The sequence below is a fragment of the Echiichthys vipera genome, assembly GCF_963691815.1.
Source record: "Echiichthys vipera genome assembly, chromosome: 17".
NCBI classification, from domain to species: Eukaryota; Metazoa; Chordata; class Actinopteri; order Perciformes; family Trachinidae; genus Echiichthys; species Echiichthys vipera.
This window is the reverse complement of record NC_139842.1, coordinates 18,844,647-18,865,037: the sequence shown is the minus strand read 5'-3', so window position 1 is coordinate 18,865,037 and position 20,391 is coordinate 18,844,647. Positions and strand designations below refer to the sequence as shown.

The 20,391-nt window shown below is 41.8% G+C and overlaps 1 protein-coding gene across 1 annotated transcript; it reads right to left on the bottom strand.

The window, feature by feature from the left end:
* Nucleotides 1–12,046: 12,046 nt before the first annotated feature.
* Nucleotides 12,047–14,060, bottom strand: LOC310959818 (alpha-2,8-sialyltransferase 8E-like; the record flags this gene model as incomplete). The annotated part of the gene is made up of 6 exons (XM_083931275.1): nucleotides 12,047–12,458; nucleotides 12,541–12,633; nucleotides 12,754–12,866; nucleotides 13,404–13,545; nucleotides 13,664–13,738; nucleotides 13,930–14,060. The coding sequence occupies 6 exons, from the start codon at nucleotides 14,058–14,060 to the stop codon at nucleotides 12,047–12,049; spliced, it is 966 nt and encodes a 321-aa protein (XP_083787401.1).
* Between the last annotated feature and the right edge of the window lie 6,331 nt (nucleotides 14,061–20,391).

Sequence of the window (20,391 nt, the reverse complement as noted above, 5' to 3'; positions counted from 1 at the left end):
TTAAATCTGGGTGTCCTTGTGTTTTTAACACCCAGAAAGAACCCAGAAGTTAGAGCAAAGCAGTGAAATTATCTCAAGAAATCAAGGTACCAAACAAAGAGCAGATGTTGTGGTAATATTCATGGATTAGAAATAACAGACCTTTGCAAAGGTGCTGAAAAGCTCTGGGGTCACCTGAAGAGTCTTTCCCTTTAGTTGATACACAATCTTTGATCCTACTGGACTGTTGGCCTGGGTAATGATGGCCTGGTCAAAGCCATGGCACCTGTTGCTCAGCTGAGATCTGAGGAACCACAAGGACTTTGGGTCAGGGGTGTTGTTGAAAAGAAAGCTTCATAAATTGCCAAAAACCGGTAAGAGTTCATTGAAACGACTGTTTGTTCAGGATATAAATAGAGTAAAATCAAAATAAATTAGCCTACCTAAATTGTTGGTAATTGTCCTCCTGCCTCTCCCAGGTTTTAGAGTAACGTTCATTTACTTTGTCGATGAGCTCCCTGTAAAAAAAGACACACACACCCGATGAATACACAGTCAGGTGAGTAAACCTTGTAGCACTGACATGACAGATCATGGCCTGAACAAAAGGTCCTATAATCGGAGAAATTTTGGAGAAAGACTGTTGATATTTGACATTTACTGAGCAAGGGCTGTATATGAACATTTATTTTTCACGAACAGCTAGCTGACTGTGATGAGCTATTCGCTAGGTTCTACTTCGACAGGAAGTATACTGGATGGTGAAGATGTTCATCATGTTGCTCTCACCTGCAGCCTTTACAGAGGTCGGAGAGCCGAGGAGCACTTTTCTTGTAAGGCGGTCTGTGAGGTTTTACATCTCTGTGGAGCAAGAAACAGGCCAGGTGGGTAAAATTTTGATGTCAGAGATTAGACAGACTGTATTTGGCTACTGTCTCACAAAACAGGGATTTTACAACGTTTCAGGTAACCTTTCAAAAATAGTAATTAGTGCATAAAGTTGCTGTTTTTAATATGAAATAATCCCAGATACAAATGTCTACAGAAATCACCACCTTGTGCCAACATGAGTAAATACAAAGGGCATTTATGTGTAGCAGGGCTGTTTGTGTGTGTTAGAGACGTAAATTAGAGATGACATTAAATGAATTCAAGGAGATGTGCTATGGTTCCTGTGTGTAACATACTACATGTATTGGGCCAATATATTTTGGTGCCAATGGGCAATGGGTTGTTACGCAACTTAAAGTTGAGACCTTCAATGACTTTCTCAGCACATTTCATGTTCACTTTTTAAGTATGACTACAATCACAGAAAGCATCTCTGACCTTTGGAAGAAAGCCTATGTTGTACTAAAATAGCACATTTCTAGTCGTCTGACAACTCAAGGCGCTTTTACACTACTTATCACATTTATCAATTCATACATTTGACATGCAGACCAGAGGTTTAGGAATATAGCTAATAAACCACAACACATCCCAAAAAACACGAAAGAAAGCCTGGCATGAGTCACGGGTTGTCTTATCCAGAAACATAAGGTCATTAAAAACTGTCTGTACAGGTCTTCTATTAAATAGCTTTGTATACAGTATACAGTGCATTCAGAAAGTATTCAGATCTCTTCACTTTTTCACATTTTCTTATGTTGCATCCTTATGATTTCATCTTTCAAATTCATTTTTCCATAATCGATCTTCACTAAATACACATTGACATAAGTATTCAGACCCCTTACTCAGTCCTAGGTTGAAGCATCTTTGACAGTGATTACAGCCTTGTGTCTTCTTGAGTATGACTCCACAAACTGCACATCTGGATTGGGGATCTTCTTTTCTAGAATAGACAGCTATTTTCAAGTCTCTTCAGGGATATTCATAGATCCGTCCAGAGTTCAATTGGGGTCAAGTAAAAGCTTTCAAGGTTAATCACAGAATTGTCCCTAAGCCACTGCTGTATTGTCTCGCTGTGTGCTTAGGGACATTGTCCTGTTGGAAGGTAAACCTTTCCTGAGCGCTCTGGACCAGGTTTTCATTAAGGATATCTCTGCAGCTAAAAAACACCTCCACAACATGTTTCTTTCACCACCATGCTTCAACATTGGGATAGCATCGGCATGTGATGAGCGGTGCCTGATTTTCTCCAGACATGGTGCTTAGAATTGAAGCCGGACAGTTCAATCTGGTTTTCCAAGGCCCTTCTCCCCTGATTGCTTAGTTTGGCCAGGCGGCCAGCTCTAGCAAGAGTCCTGGTTATTCCAATCTTCTTCCATTTAAGTATTATGGAGGCCGCTGTGCTTTTGGAACCTTCAATCCAGCAGAATTTTTTTGTGCTGCCTTCCCCAGATCTCTCTTCCCCAAAGACCCAGGCCCACTTGCAATCACATTACTTGAAATGATACGAGCCTCAGCTTAAATGCTTCTAGCTTCTATGTCATCACACCTCTGAAGTTTTGTTCTGTACGACTGTTTTTGAAAACTTTCATCTGACCAAATCTGACCACCACAAATCTTTCGGCTTTTTAAATATCTGTCACAGGGAACGTTCACAATAGACATCAGGACCTCCACCAGTGTGTGTGCCCCTACATGTGCATTCGTGCTTTGCAAATACTTTGAATTGGCTGACACCTTTGTACTTAGCTGACATTTTACATTGTTACACTGCAGCTAGAACACTTAGGTCGGCTTATCAACTGCTGCTGGATGTCCCCAGTTTATTGACTTGTACAGCCTCTTGACCGCTGCATTGGCTGTTTTAAATGTTCATTCATTCATTCATCTTCAACCGCTTATCCCGGGGTCGGGGTCACGGGGGTGCTGGAGCCGATCCCAGCTGACAGCGGGCGTGAGGCGGGGTACACCCTGGACAGGACGCCAGTCTATCACAGGGCACATAGAGATGTACAGAGACAGACAACCATTCACACCTACGGGCAATTTTAGACTCAACAATTAACCTAGCACATGCATGTCTTTGGACTGTGGGAGGAAACCGGAGTACCCGGAGGAAACCCACGCCGACACGGGGAGAACACGCAAACTCCGCACAGAAAGGCCGAGGCCGGGATGCGAACCTGTGACCTTCGCGCGGGCACCGCGTATAGTAGTCCTTATCTCTCTTATCTTTTCCCATTCATTCTCTATGGTAGTTCTTATCACTACGACTGCCATATATTTTTGGCCACAAGCGTGATTGTGGGGGCGCTGTTTCCCCCTTTGGGAACAGTCAGGAGTGTGATTTTTTTCAAACGGAGCAGCAGCAGAAAAACAATCAGTGCACGTAGTTTTGGCATCTACACGGACTTTTATCACAAACTTAAGTGTTAGTGACGGTTTGACTCGACAAAGGTAAGTGGGGCTCTTGTTTCATAGTAGTAAATTAACGATTTTCAGTTATAATTACCGGGAAATGTTTTTTTTAACAGTTTTTTTTGTGATAGCATCGACAGGTTGTAACTGTATTTACAGTCACCGTTACGTTACCTTATTTAAATTCATCAATTGTCATTTGTTTGTTAACGTTAGTTAACTTTATCTACACTCTTTCATCGTCTTTCTATTTAAAACGTATGGGAACTAATGGCTTTCGTGCTTTCCTTGTGTAAGTTCATTACTGTCGTTAATATTTCTGATACTGGGGAATAACAGTACACTTTGAATGAGCAGCGTCTGTCTGTCCGTCTGCTGTACTGTACAGGTGTACACTTTGAATGAGCAGTGTAAATAACGTTACTACAGTATGTGTCTGTTATAAAGCTTACATGTAAGATGGAGGTCGAACTGCTCTGTAACACATAAATGATAATACTGTATGTGAAACACATAATTAGTTATCATCTGTCTGTCTGTTTATTGTTACCTAGTCAAAACAAATGCTAAATAATGATTATATGATTGATGATACAATTCTGTGTGTGTGTGTGTGTGTGTGTGTGTGTGTGTGTGTGTGTGTGTGTGTGTGTGTGTGTGTATATATATATAAATGTGCATGTTTACAATAGTGTGCATACACTTTTAATCATTACTATATAATATGCACTGTGGTTTTCTATGCACAGGAGAAAATGAAGAAGAACATCTTCAGCTTCTTTCCAGGAAAGATGACGGTGTCCTTCAGAAAGGGCCCATCAGGCCATCTGCGTCAGGACCCCTCTGATGAAGCCATGAGGATGAAGACTCATCCCTCACTGCAGGACAAGTCTCCACCTCAGAGACAGCGGGGCGGGGATGTGTCGGACCCACAGGAGGTGATGGGGGAGTATCAACTTCAGTTCGGAAAATACAAGGGGAAGTCATTCAGGTGGCTTTTGCAGAACGACGTTGGCTACACCATCTACCTTATGCAAAAGGTAGAAGACGAGGAGCAACGTGGGACCTTCAATCCTCAGGGAGCCAGCAAAGACAGCCTGCTGTCATTTCTGGACTATGCCAGAAGCTTCCAGGAAGTAGAGGACCCGAAGGAGTATCTGTCCTCAAGGAAGCCTGCTCCCCCCGTGGCCTCAGAGGGGGACAACGTGGTTGGTTTCGGACAGAGGGCCAAGGACACCTGGAGGCAGGTCTGGGAGAGCAGGGCAGATGGGTTTGCTGGCTTCATTCTGGGGGTGAAGTGTGTGAAGAACAGCAGGATGGACATGCTTCAGCAGTATATCCTGAGGCAGCAGACGGCCGAGTCTTCTCCAGCACCTGTCTCCACCACATCAGCTGCCTCCACAGCGACATCCACCACACTTGGTCAGTTCACAACCATGCACATACTGATTTAATGTGAACATTTAATGTACCGAACATGTCATAAATGTTATTGTTTAATCCCCTAGTGATGGAGGAGGACGAGGAGCTGGAGAGAGAGATGTTAGAGATGTCTCCGTCTAAATACGACACGGAACCAAGTAGGTGGATCTAGTTTAATACAAAGAGTTTTCTAAAGTCTTACTGTACATGATAAAAGTCTTATGTCCCCTGTGCTTTCAGGGCCATCAGCAGCAGTCTCCAGATCCCCGGCTGTGCCTCCAGCAACAGGTTTTTCTCCATCGCTGTGGAGGGAGGATTCTGTTTCACCAGAATCCTCCTGCTACTACCGTTATCCGTCAACTCGTTTGTTATTTTGGCCGTGTTCTGGCCTGTTCTGATGCTTGTGTTCTTTTACTCTCCTACTAACTGAAGGAAATAACATGTCAGCGATGAGGGTAAGTGTTTTCTGTTTTTGCATGCTTTTTCTCAGGTTGTCATTCAAGGATCTGGCATGTGAAATATCTATCTAAGATATATTATAGGTTACCATGCCACATCCTTGAAGGACAGCTGGTGTGATTATTACAGTATCTGTTGATAATGTTTCTGTGCTTTTATGTTTGAAATAAATCACAGTTCACAGTCAACAGCAGCTGTAGTTTCAGTGTGTAGCAGCAGTTAGTGACAGAAACATTGTGAAGCAGAAACAAACTTGACGGTGTGATGACACTGACAGTGAATATGTTTGACAGCACACAGGACGAAGCCCACAGCTGCTGCGACCGTTCCCTCACCTGCTGACCCCGACGTCCCCTCTGTGACTGTCACTTCTCTCAAAGGTTATTGTGTGTTCACTTCTTAAAACCACCCTGAACGTTGTGTGATGTTATTACTGCACGTGCTCTGTGACCAAACAGTGTGGCCTTTGCGCTTTAATCCCACAGCCACGGAGAAGGCCCCGCTGCCTGTCCCTCCTCAGCTGCTCGCCCTCGCCACACAGCTGGGGATAGAAGAGCAGCCACCCAGTGTGTTCAGACCAAGTATGTATCCTCTACATGTGTGTCTCACATTCATATCCCTGTTATTCTGATGAACAGAAGCGAGTTTTTCAATGTGTTATACTGTCTAACACTCATGTGAAGTAATGATAACATCTGGTGTCTGTTTTTTCCAAAGCACCTGGAAAGCCAGTCTCCCACAGTTCTTCTGTAGAGCCTGGGATACAGCTGTACACCATCCTGTGTACAGCTCTTTCTGCCAGTTCCTTTCTGCAGCGTTCCTTGTCGTAGACCAGAGAAGGTTCCGGGAGGCGGACAACTTCTGTGGCATATCCCCTGCTAATCCCACCAAGCAGCACATCAGGGAGCACTGTAGGACCAGGGTGCCACAGCCCAGAGAACTGCTGCAGAGAGTGGAAGATGTTCTACATAACTTCCACCTCTCAAAGGACGCCAATGATGTGCTCCTCTTTAAGGCCTCCATGTTGAAGGTGTGGCAGATCCAGCGTGTCCACATCCTAAGAGGCTGCCTGAGCGACCCAGAGGTAGGGGAGGGAACCCTGTACAGGTTTGGTGGAACCTTGCAGCTCAACTACACCAAGGGCGCAGGAGCTGCTGTACCTGTTTGGATCCCTGTGAGAGGCACTTCTCAGCAGGAGGGCTTCCACCTTCACCAGGCTCACTGGGTCACAGGCAACCGGGTGTCCTGTGAACTGTTCCAGGCTCAGGCAATGACGGGAGTGGTGCGCTGGAACTTCCAGAGGCTGGTGGACCTGAAGCTACCTGATGTGGAGCTGCCAGCTGTGTTTGACCCCCTGTTGATTTCAGAGATGAATGCAGCCTCAGTAAAGGTGACAGGGAGGCCAAAATACTCAATGCTGCAGACAACCAACAGGGACACAGGGGAGAGATTTGGACTGCAGTATGTGGAGCCAGGCTGTCGTCCTGTGTTCTTAAACTGGGACAAGAACAGGACACAGCCCAACATCTCAGCTGCTGCAGCCATGGAGACAGAGGATCCCTGCCCTGCCGCTGTGGTGAGCACGGACTCTCAGGTAATCTAGGTTTATGACTCACTGTCACTGACTGACTGACCTGCAGACTGGCCCACTGAATCACTGTATTGATGCTGTTTTTCAGGAGAACAGTGAGGATCCAGGAGGAGCAGCACCTGTCCTGTTGTCTATGCAGCAATCAGAAGCAGTTCCCATGTTTCAGCAGCCGTTGACACCAGCTCCTGCCACAGCCAAACTAGAGACTCAGTCTTTGACAGATACAGGTAACTCATACCACCCACCTCCCCTCCCTCAGACAGGGAGGGGAGGTGGGTGACACTTAAAAACAGTTCGAAACAGTTTGCTCGGAATAGAGTTCATGACAATCATTTAGATTTTGTCCATCAGTAAGAATTAGTAAGCTAAAGTATGCAAAATGCGAAAATGAAGGGAAAATATAATAAATGTGACATATTGAACAGCTCAAAAAACAATATGATAAACATATGCTTTGTTGTTTAAATCTGCCAGGGGTAGCACCGCTGCCTGTTGCCTCGTCTCCCAGGGCCACCCGCACCGGACCCATAAAGACTGGAGGTCTTATTCAGGTCCTGGATCACGGCCGGTGGCCAGAAGCCATGAGAGCCGCCATCGACGGGCTTCTAATTAAACACCATGGCGTGAAAGACACTCTGAAGCGGGTGGATGCAGATTATGCTGCCATGGTCCAGAGGACTTGCACTGACCCCAACAGCCTTCTCCATCCAACCACATGGCAACATATCTCAAGATATGTAAAACATCTGGCCAAGCTAAAAAACACCAGCTCCTCCATCAACACAAGCACAGAGAAGGTTCTTGAAAGACAGCAGCTGTGGCAGAGTTTGACCACAGGCAGTCAAACGGTCAGTGTGCCTGTCATCACCCTGCCTCCTGCACCTGTTAACCCTCCACCTGTGGCGGCGCCCCAGGATGAGTCACTGAGTCGGGCTACAGTGGAGAAGATTGTGAGTGAGGTCCTCCAAAGACAACAGCAACATCAGCAGCAGAAGAAGATAACAACCAGAAACTGTTTAGCCTGTGGTCAGCCAAAGTCCCGGTATCTCTGCGACGGCTCTTCAGTTCATTTCTTCTATCAGGCAACAGCCGTGAAGTACTTTTACTGCTCCACGAGGGTCTTTAAGACATATAAAGATGAAGGCCTCACAAACCCGCGGATGCCTTTTGAGGAGTTTGCAGCGTCTCCCTTCTTTGAGCGGGAGCTGGAGGGTGCCAGAAAGCGAGGCGCAGAGTGGAGGAGAGTGGTAGAAGAGAGAGCGAAGAGGAAGTCAGCGGTGCAGCTGCCTACAGGTCGTCTGTGCAGGTTCTGTCACCAGCCGCTGAAGCAGAGCCCACACAGCCACCACATTCACGCCAGCTTCCCCGGAGTGCCGGGGAAATACATCTACTGCCCCACCAGAGTGTTCTCCCTGTACCAACCACAGGGCATGGAGAAGGAGATGACCTGGACAGACTTCAAACTCTCTGAATTATATATATTTATAAATGAAAATAAAGATGCTGAAATTAAAAATATAAAAATAAGTTGTTATTACTATATTATAATGTATAATTTATTTTAAAAATACCACTAATTATAGAGAAAGGGGGGGACTAAAGAAATTATACTTTTTCCTACTCCTTTTCAAATGTGTGAATTTAATTTTTTCTTTTTTGTTTGCTTGAGATGGTAAGATCATTTTGCTTTATTATTGTTATTTTTAGAATAATTTGTATGCTTTTGTTTTCTGTGAATTATTATATTGTATATATTTATGAATGCACAAATATCTGCTGTATTTAATCTGTGATCTCTTAATCTGCTATTTAGATTTTGTGTGTTTTAGAATTTAGCTGTTTTTCAATAAAATATTTCATATAAAGCATCACTGTGACTGTCTTTACCTGGGAGGGGGAGAACTAGTCATAAAGAAATGATTTTATTAAATATTATAGTCTATTATTGTGTTTACTTCATGGGTGAAGTAATAGTGATACAAAATAAATGAATTAAATATTATAATCATTAATGTGCTCAGCTGTATGCTTACGCATCAACACAATATATTAATGAAACCTTAGTATAATACTAACATCATTTTGGAAATTAATATCTTTCTTGTGTAATTATTTAAAGGGTGTTCTTTATGTAAATCACTTTGTCTAGTGTTTAATCTATTATTTGTATTGCTATTATTATTGAGTTCAGTTCAAGTAATATTATTATCACTGCTACTGTAGTTCAATTTCTTTTTTACCAGCAGCAGCATGTAAAGGTTGCATTATTGTACATTCTTTAAATATTATGGTTTTATCATCTAATTATCATCCTAAACAATTCTTTCTACAAACAAATTGTGATTAGTTTCACTTTAAACAACTGAATCTGATAGTTTTGTGTTATGAACACATGCTGTAGTTTCATATTCTTGGTTATATATGACAGTTATTGGTTGACTCTTGCCGGGATCGAACCTGTGACTTGCTTGCAGGGCCTTTTTTTCAAGGAAAGTCCTCTATACCTATACGCGGGTGGCCTCTTGCTGTGAGGCGACAGTGCTAACCACTACACTGTAGAATATTTGCCCTTTTCTTTTCCAGTGTAATAAAGTTGAAATTAAAGTGGGCTACAAGCTAAACTATGGCTTAATTATACACTACTGCACAAACCAAACAATTGAATATTATTCGCGAAGGCTGTCTTTTGATCCTGACATCTAAGGCAATTAAAAACTGGCTATACTTGTCTTCTAAAAAGCCCTGTGAACTCAGCAAACCTATGAGTCATGAATAGCTTGGCACACAAAATGAGGATACTGACCCTTCTATCCCCAATTTAAAATAAAACTGAACAATTTCCAAAGAAAAGACAATTTTAAAGTGATAGATTATGGAAGGAGAAAGAGACGTCTGTAGACGTTTCCTGATGGAGCTTTGGAAACAGAAACTCTGCAATTCCTACTTTGTGAATTCAGTTAAGGTGACAGACACCAATACATCAATCACCTATAGAGATCTCTCAGCATATCTTCTCCCTGATGGAGATCTCTCAACCTAAAGTTAGTTCAAATTCCCGAAACCTCTCAACACCTCAAAATTAAGACGTGTTTAGAACGCCCCCCCCCCCCCCATTTTCAAAAGCCAAACAGATTCGTTGATATAACTAAAATATAATTAATTCTTCTATCAAAAGAAATGTGCCAAATACTTCACCTTCAAACAACATCTCTAGATCACTCTTTTCTTTCTACATTAAACTTTCATAAGTGATTGGTTTTGACATTGGCTTTCATAGCATGACAGAGCGACATCACGCACATTTAGCACTTTTAGATACTATAAACGCTAATCAATATCTGCGACAATCCCTCTATAACTTCCTGTTTATTTATGGAAGACAGTGTTTCTATGTGAGGGTGTCTGCCATTTCTTTGTTTGATTTGCCTTTATCTTTTTGCCTCTATAGCACACCACGTGTGACGTACACATACACAAGTCCAAAAATGCAAATACCTCCCACACTGATATATGTTCTAAAGCTGGTTGGGAAAGGTAATTTACATACTTACTTGTTTTTGACCATGTACCAGGTGACGGTGGTTAGCAGGCTCCCCAAACATAACAAAGCGATCATCAGAGAGGAGAGTGACTTCCCAAACTGTCCCTTCATATCTCTTCCTTCCTGCTAACTTCAAATGCCCGCCCTCTCACCTTCTGCTCTCACACAGGTTTAATCTGTCTTTGGTATCTTCATCTTCAGTTTTGTAATTCAGCTTTCTCCTCCTACTTGACATGTTCATTTCTTTCATTTTGCTGGCATGTGGTTTGAAACAGGTTTATAATTCTTTTTGTCCTAACAACCCCACTGCTAAACAAGCACATTCCATTTCATACGGCATAGTTGTGACATGATATATAGACTTAGACTTCTCTTTATTGATCCCTTTGGGATGACTCCCGCAATTTGAATTTCCAGGAGCTTAAAAAAACGGTATAAAAGGTATAAAAAATTACAGTATAGGATAACCAATCACTTCTTGGCTTAATAGATACAGAAAGAAAACAGCATATACAGTAAACAATAAACTCGTAGTCAAATATATATATGAAGTAGATGTAAGATATCAGGTTAATTAAAATTCACGGAAAATGAAATCAGATAAGTTTTAAGCAGTATCTGTTCTTGCACAGATACCTCTTTGGTGACTCACCAGCAGTCATGCTTTTCTGATTTCTTCTACCTGTAAAACAACTCTACACAAATTAGCTGTTCACACACACCAAGTAAGGTTAGACTATATGTAAAGGCAATTTGAGTAAATATGAGATTACTTTATGTACAATTATTCCAACACTTTACATGTGAATTAGCAGGATGATCAGGCTGACTACATAAAACTATGTTGTAAAAACAGAATTTCAAAGAATAAGTTGGTCAGAAATAACAAAGGTCCGTTCACCCCTGTTTTTTCAGTCTCTATCTTTGAATCTCTAACAGGGAGCTACTGTCCACTTCAAATTAAACATTAAATAGTTTACTCAGGGGCTAGTCTCATCTGGGTCATGAGACCCAGATGAGACTAGCACCGAGTCTCATCTGGGTTCTGTCCATGTTCCCCGGGTCCTATGTTCCCCAAAAGGGTCACATACAAAGTGGGTAACATAGGTACACTCCCTGATAAAGCAATCTCTCATTGTTCGGTGTGTCTGTCTGTGTGTGGTGGTCATGTGAGGTCCAGCACTACTGCATTTAAAGGGAGAGTGTAATTAGAAAACAAGTACCTGCTGTGCTAACTAACTCACCTGGCACTGTGTTAATGAGCCAATCCCCAAACCTCTCAGTCCTGCAGCTGACCGTCAACCACACCAACCTCCACACAAAAAATGCGAACCTACTTGTTAAAACATCATTTTGAATTTTGGGCTGTTTTAAGTCTTAAAAGATAAGAAATCCAAATTCTGAAGAAACTCAACCAAACAAACCTTAATCTTGTACATTAGCAATGTACAAGGCAATCTGCATATGGCTCTCGCTGTCTTCAGTTAAAATGTTCTTTTCTAAAGCATTTTCTGCTGGTGTTGATTCCAGGAGCATCCGTTCCCAAATAAAACATTGGACACGTGTGCTGTTGTTGGAAACGGAGGAATCCTGACCAACAGCAGCTGTAGAAAAACGATCGATGCAGCTCAGTTTGTTATGAGGTGAGAAAGGTCAGCTGCCCTGGGCGTGTGGGAACTACTTTCCACCTGGTCGACAATCTCCCAAGTGAAGCCTTAGCACCCCCTGGCTGTGCAGCTGCATCAAGAAGTCAAACTCAGCCGGCATGGCGTGAACTGAACTTTAACTTTCATGTCATCATAGTAGTGGTTAGTCAGGGTATAGAGTCCATGTGGGTGATTAGCGAAGGGCCAGAACCCGTACAGATTAACAGTGGAACACACTTCCAGGGCCATGCTAACTATCATCATGCCGGTGCTGAGCCGCATTTCACGTAGGTTTTTGGAGCGCCAGAATTCTTTCAGACTCTGGAGATACTGTGGGTTAAAGAAGACTGGCCGGATCGGGCTTTTTAAGTCCTCAGTTGCGTAGGCGGCCCGCAGGCACACAGAGGTGGTGTGGCTATAGGAGAAGGCGGGAAGGAGCAGCAAGGAGTTGCCATAGCTACGCAGACTCTCCACAAATGGACGACGACGCCCCATCAGAGCCCCGAACCTTAAAAAATAAGGAGCAAATGTACAGCAAAGACAAGACAAAAGGAACATTTCAAAGTGCAGGGATTACTCGTCTTACTCACTTCTTATTGAGGATGCTTGGGTTTGCTGTCACAAGGTCAGTCTTGATGCCCACATCATTCTCATAGCCATTTTCCAAAGGAGGAAGGTTGCACCTGAACAAGCAACAAAGACGATTAAGAGATTTTTTTATGGGGGTTTTAACAGAGATGAGTTAACATGAGTTATCAGTTAACCTCAGCCTTTCAGGTCACCACACTGGACGTCTTTCTCACCTGAAAACAAACTGAGCTGAATCGATCATCTTGCCACAGCCGCTGTCCGCCAGGATCCCGCCGTTTCCAACAACAGCACACGTGTCCCATGTTTTATTTTGAAAAGGATGCTCCTGGAATCACCACCAACAAAAATATTTTACAAAGCAAAGACATTTAAATATTTTATACTGTGTGTGAAAGATACAGAGTCTCATATGAAGGGAGAGTTATCTATGGCCGGATCTGGATTGCACATTTATTCCTCTTCACGCCACATTGAAATCACCTGCAGTACTCACGTGGTAACTTCCTTCTATGTCTTTGTGACGTCAATAGTGTGTGTGTTGAATGTGCTGGTTTCATTGTGATCATTTACGTTTACGAGGTGTGGCCAAAATCAAACAGAGAGGTTGCACTTTTCTTTTCTTATGGTTATTAAAGATAAATAATAATAATAATATAGAGTTATCCCTCTGTATTGCTTTTGTTAGTGGTAAAAATTGACGGCAGATCGATTAGTCCCCAGTTTAAATCTGGGTGTCCTTGTGTTTTTAACACCCAGAAAGAACCCAGAAGTTAGAGCAAAGCTGTGAAATTATCTCAAGCAATCAAGACACCTAACAAAGAGCAGATGTTGTGGTAATATTCATGGATGAGAAATAACAGACCTTTGCAAAGATGCTGAAAAGCTCTGGGGTCACCTGAAGAATCTTCCCTTTTTGTTCATACAAAATCTTTGATCCTACTGGAGTGTTGGCCTGGGTAATGATGGCCTGGTCAAAGCCATGGCACTTGTTGCTCAGCGCAGATCTGTGGAACCACAAGGAAAAGAAAGCATCATAAATTGCCAAAAACCGGTAAGAGTTCATTGAAACGACTGTTTGTTGAGGATATAAATAAAGAGTCAATTCAAAATGAATTAGCCTACCTAAATTGTTGGTAATTGTCCTCCTGCCTCTCCCAGGTTTTAGAGTAACGTTCATTTACTTTGTCGATGAGCTCCCTGTAAAAAAAGACACACACATCCGATGAATACACAGTCAGGTGTGTGAACCTTGTAGCGCTGACATGACAGATCATGGCCTGAACAAAAGGTCCCATGTGGAACAATTTTGGAGAAAGACTGTTGATATTTGACATTTACTGACCAAGGGCTGTATATGAACATTTCTTTTTCACGGACAGCTAGCTGACTGTGATGAGGTTTTACATGAGGTACACTGGATGGTGATGATGTTCATGATGTTGCTCTCACCTGCAGCGTTTACAGAGGTCGGAGAGCCTAGGAGCACCTTTCTTGTGAGATGGTCTGTGAGGTTCCACATCGCTGTGGAGCAAGAAACAGGCCAGGTGGGTAAAATGCTGATGTCAGAGATTAGACAGACTTCATTTGGCTACTATCTCAAAAAACAGGGCTTTTACAACGTTTCAGGCAACCTTTCAAAAATAGTAATTAGTGCATAAAGTTGCTGTTTTTAATTTGAAATAATACAACATACAAATGTCTACAGAAATCACCACCTTGTGCCAACACGAGTAAATAAAAAGCCTATTATTGCTTTTATCAGGGCATTTATGTGTAGCAGGGCTGTTTGTGTGAGTGTGTGTTACAGACGTAAATTAGAGATGATGAATTGAAATTTGCTATAGTTCCTATGTTTACCATACTACATGTATTGGGCAAATATGTTTTATTGCCAATGGGAAATGGGTTGCTACGCAGCTAAAAGTTTAGACCTTCATTCATGTTCACTTTTATGTATGACTACAATCACAGAAAGCATCTCCGACATTTGGAAGAAAGCCTATGTTGCACTTATTAAGCACTTTTCTAGTCTTCTGATCATTCAAAGCGCTTTTACACTACTTATCACATTGACCAATTCATACATTCGACATGCAGACCAGAGGTTTAGGAATATAGCTAATAAACCACAACACATCCCAAAAAACACAAAAAAAGGATTGGCCCTTGTCTTTGCTTTGTCTGCTTTTTCAACAAGCCTGGCATGAGTCACAGGTTGTCTTATCATCCAGAAACCTAAGGTCATTAAAAACTGTCCATACAGGTCTTCTATTGAAAAGCTTCTTCACATTATGTTATAGTGCATCCCTGTGCTTAAATTTTTTAACTGTATTTGTCCCTAATCGATCTTCACTAAATACACATTGACATAAGTATTCAAACCCCTTACTTATTACTGAGTTGAAGCACGTTTGGCAGTGATTACAGCCTCGTGTCTTCTTGAGTATGACTCCACAAACTGCACATCTGGATTGGGGATCTTCTCTTCTAGAATAGACAGCTATTTTCTGGCTCTAAGGTTATTCACAGAGTTGTCCCTAAGCCACTGCTGTATTGTCATGGCTGTGTGCTTAGGGACATTTTCCTGTTGGAAGGTGAACCTTTGGCCCTGTCTGAGATCCTGAGCGCTCTGGAGCAGGTTTTCATTAAGGATATCTCTGCAAATGAAAAAGACCTTCACAACATGTTTCTTTCACCACCATGCTTCACCCTTGGGATAGCATCGGCATGGGATGAGCGGTGCCTGAGTTCCTCCAGACATGATGCTTAGAATTGAAGCCAAATAGTTCAATCTGGTTTTCCAAGGCCCTTCTCCCCCGATTGCTTAGTTTGGCCAAGAGTCCTGGTTATTCCAATCTTCTTCCATTTAAGTATTATGGAGGCCGCTGTGCTTTTGGAACCTTCAATCCAGCAGAATTTTTTGTTTGGCCTTCCCCAGATCTCTCTTCCCCAAAGACCCAGGCCCACTTGCACTCATATTACTTGAAATGATCCGAGCCTCAGCTTAAATGCTTCTAGCTTATATGTCATCACACCTCTGAAGTTTTGTTTTGTCCGACTGTTTTTGAAAACTTTCATCTGACCAAATCTGACCACATCCGCATCAGACCACCACAAATCTTTCGGCTGCATCTTTTTAAATGCCTGTCGCAGGACATCAGGACCTCCGCCAGTGTGTGTGCTTGTAAAGATGCGCATACTCATGCCAGTACATGTGCATCCGTGTTTTGCAAATACTTTGAATTGGCTGACACCTTTGTACTTAGCTGACATTTTACATTGTTCCACTGCAGCTAGAACACTTAGGTCGGTTAATCAACTGCTGCTGGATGTCCCAGGGAAGACACTAAAAACCAGAGATGCCTTTTCGGTAGTTTCTGGAATAGCCTGCCCTTGCTTAGTTAGGGAAGATCCACCTTCTCTCCATGGTTTTCAACTCATGCTGAGCAAGACACTTGTTTACTTCACGTGAATTTGTCTTATTGTATTGTTTATTGACTTGTACAGCACTTTTGTTGACCGTTGCGTTGGTTGTTTGAAATGTGCTTTATAAAAAAAGGCTGAGTTGAGTACGTATGCTTAGTTGTCAATTAGGGACTCAAGTATAGCATGTCAGTACTTTGTACACCAGTGTAAATAAAGTTGCAATTAAAGAGCTATTGCTTAATTATACATTGTTATCTTGAACTCTAAGGCTATTAAAAACTGGTTATACTTGTTTTCTAAAAAGAGTCATGAATAGCTTGGCACACAAAATGAGGATACTGACCCTTCTTTCCCCAATTTAAAATACAACAGAACAATTTCTAAAGAAGAGACAATTTTAAAGTGATAGATTGATGTAGGGGGGAGAGACGTCTGTAGACATTTCCTGATGGAGCTTTGGAAACAGAAACTCTGCAATTCCTACTTTGTGAATTCAGTTAAGGTGACAGACACCAATAGACCCATCCATCATACATATCTCTCAACATATCTTCTCCCTGATGGAGATCTCTCAACCTAAAGTTACTTAAAAATCCCGAAACCTCTCCACACCTCAAAATTAAAAGATGTGTTTAGAACGCCAGCCCATTTTCAAAAGCCAAACAGAATAATTTATGTAACCAAAATATAATTAATACTTTTATCAAAAGAAATGTGACAAATACTTCATCTTCACACAACATCTCTAGATCAGTCTTAGCCTAGATAGGATATATATATAGTTTATGTATTTAACCTGTATTAACATTACATTAAACTTTCATAAGTGGTTGGTTTTGACATTGGCTTTCATAGCATGACAGAGCGACATCACGCACATTTAGCACTATTAGATACTATAAACGCTAATCAATATATGCGACAATCCCTCCTTTTTGCCTCTATAGCACACCACGTGTGACGTACATATACACAAATCCAAAAATACAAAAACTTCCCACACTGATAAATGTTCTAAAGCTGATTGGGAAAGATAGTTTACATACTTATTTGTTTTCGACCATGTACCAGGTGACGGTGGTTAGCAGGCTCCCCAAACATAACATAGTGATCATCAGAGAGGAGAGTGACTTCCCAAACTGTCCCTTCATATCGCTTCCTTCCTGCTAACTTCAGCTGCTCACCCTCCTATCTTGTGCTTTTACACAGGTTAAATCTGTCTTTGGTCTCTGTGTTTATGGTTCTAGATTATAAGTTTTGTAATTCAGCTTTCTCCTCCTACTTGACATTTTCTTTTCATTCATTTCACTGGCATGTGGTTTGAAACTGGTTTCTTATTCCTTTTGTCATCATAACCCAACTGCTAAACAAGCACATTTGCAAACACATTCCATTTCATACGGCATAGTTGTGACTGATATATAGACCTAGACTTCCTTTTTTGGATGACTCCCGCAAGAAAATTGAATTTCCAGCAGCCTAAAAATCGGTATAAAGGTATAAAAAATTACAGTATAGGATAACCAATAAACTCTTAGCTAAATAGATACAGAAAGTGTACCGCAGCAAAATGAAATCAGATAAGTTAAATGTAAAGAAAATGCATACATAAAATATGTATGACTGTATATGACAGAAATAAGCAGTAAGATTGAATTATTACACTTAAGTGGTGGATAAAGTTATTGCACAAAGAAAAGAAGATAAGTGTGAATGTATGTAAGAGTAGATTATTAATTGCACAGAGTTGCTTCCACTCTTTCTCTTCTGTCCTCTTTATATTTTCCTCCCTCCGAGTGAGGAGTTGTAGAGTTGTTGAGCCCGTTGGTCAAACACTTTGGCAGGAGCAGCCTTCCACTTGAAAGGCTCCTCTGGTTGCTGATGACAGTGTGCAGGGGGTGGCTGTTCATAATGGTATGTAGTTTGTCCAGTGTCCTCCTCCCTTCCACCATCACCAGCGGGTCCAGTTTCATGCCGATCACAGAGCCGGTCCGTCTGATCAGTATATAGTCGAAACAGTGGAAATAATAATAATAATTATAATAATAAATATAATAATAATTAATTCATCCAGAGGTGTGGGGCTGAGCGACTGAAAGCTCTTGAAACAATGATAACCTGATGAGCAGGTGGGAGGATGATGTGGGACTGGAAAGATAGAGTGCTATCTAGAATGACACCTAGACTCTTAACCTGGGGAGAGGGGGAGACAGAAGAATTTTTGATGGAGATGGAGTGGATGGTTTTGGTGCCATCGAGGAGTTCAGTTTTGTCACTGTTTAGCTTGAGAAAGTTTAGGGAAACCAGGATCTGATTTCCTGAAAACAATCACAGAGGGAGGGACGTGGTGGGTTTGGTAGATAGGTAGAGCTGGGTGTCATCTGCATAGCAATGGAACTGAATATTATGTCAATGGAAGATACAGCCAAGCGGGAGAAGGTAAATTATGATCAAGAGGGGTCCAAGGACAGAACCTTGGGGGACACCAGAGGAGAGGGGAGAGGAGTGGGATATGAATATTTTGACTTGTACAAACTGAAAGATAAGATTTAGACCAGTCCGAGGGGGGGGGGGGTAATCCAAGGGAGGCTAGTCGGTAAGGGCATAACCTGCTTTCTTAAACACCATGTAAACACCATACCTCAGATAAAATCTGGGTTTTCAACAGAACTAGAAAACTCCTTCAGTTCCCCGATTTTTCGCTCATGTAAACAGCATTCTCGGGTTTCTCATCTGTGCATGCTCAGCACTCACAGAAATAGAATAATTAATTCTTCTTTATTTCAGCTTTCTTCAAGCCGCATTATATTCAGAGTCTGGCACTGGAAAGCTGGTTCAACTTTTATCTGTATGGGTTCTGGCCCTTCGTTAATCACCCACATGGACTCTATACCCTGACTAACCACTACTATGATGATGAGAAAGCTAAAACGAAATACCATGCCATGCCGGCTGAGTTTGACCTCTTGTCAAACATGGGGGGGGGGGGGGGATTGTCAACCAGGTGACAAGTCATTCCCGCACAGACGGGCTGCTGACAGGACATGACATGTTTGTTTCTTTATAAAGAAAATAGCCTGCTGCCACAAGTTGCCATCCCAGACATTGCTGATGGAATTCCAGTCATATCACCAAGACAATATTCTTCATCTCCTAATATCAATTATTCCATTAATAAGTCCCTTTTCTCTCGGATGTTTCTTATTATATCTAATAATAATTGAGGAGACTTTGTGATGCTAGAGAGCCATGAGGACAACAACTCACTGCCTGTGATGTTTTTAACTACCTCTAGAGGTAGTCAATGTCGCTAAGCAATATAGCAACATAGGTGGGCCCACATTGCTATTTTGGGCTTTGAACTATGTCAAGGGAGGCTCAGTAAGTGGAAAAAATATCACATTAGTTATTACATTAATTACCTTCTCCTGTTGAAGTGTTCTTGAGCAAGACACTGAACTGCTTCCCACTGGTCCTCAGGATGGGTTAAGAGCAGAAGTCAAATTTAAAAATGTACCATTCTTGTAGCTAATCTTTCCATCCCTGGTAATGCATACACCTATCATAAAGCCTCAGAGGCTGAGCTGCCAAAGTGACACGGGTTGTCATTAACTGAAGTGACATCTCCTCTGAAACCTGTGTCGTTCTTGCCAGTGACACGTTATCAGACTGTGACTGTAATTCTCCTGATAGGACCCAGCCTCCACCCCCCACAACCAAGCACAGGTCTTATACTGACAGCAAGAACAATGCTCAACATTTTTAAGAGTTGAATGTTCTGCCAAACAAATGATGCAGAGATTTTATTCAATATGCATTTCTGATTTATTTTTTGTAGGAAAATAGGTATTTTCACATGCTTTTGTATTCATAAAAGAATATGAAAAAAAATCTTTGCCAGGGGATACCAGAATGGCATTCGAAAAAATGTACAATTTACAAATGGCATATAAAAACACACAAATGCATGTATGAATTTTATTGTCACATCCCACATAAGCGACTATGAGAAACATGTAGGGAAACACTACAGTCTGAGCACAGACATTGTTAACAGATACATGCTGAGGGTGGACATTGGGGTATCCTTAAAAAATAGAACTACAAAAGACTTTTGAGGGTGTGTTAACATGCTTTCAGTAATAATCCCTTGAGCTGACAAGTTTAATATTTAATTGGATGATCAATCATAAATGTGTCTCCTCACCCTATGCATGTGGCAGTAGTGGCAAGCTCACAGCTTACAGAAAAATAAACCAGTTGGATCACATTCTTATCTCAAGAGCCCATCCTTATAGATGGATAGACTCTAGTTTATCATTGTCTCACGGATCAAAACACACACTTACACACGTACTTATACATGTGTAAGACCAAATTAGACAGGGCAACCTGTAACTTTGGTTCGTAAACTGTTTTTTTTT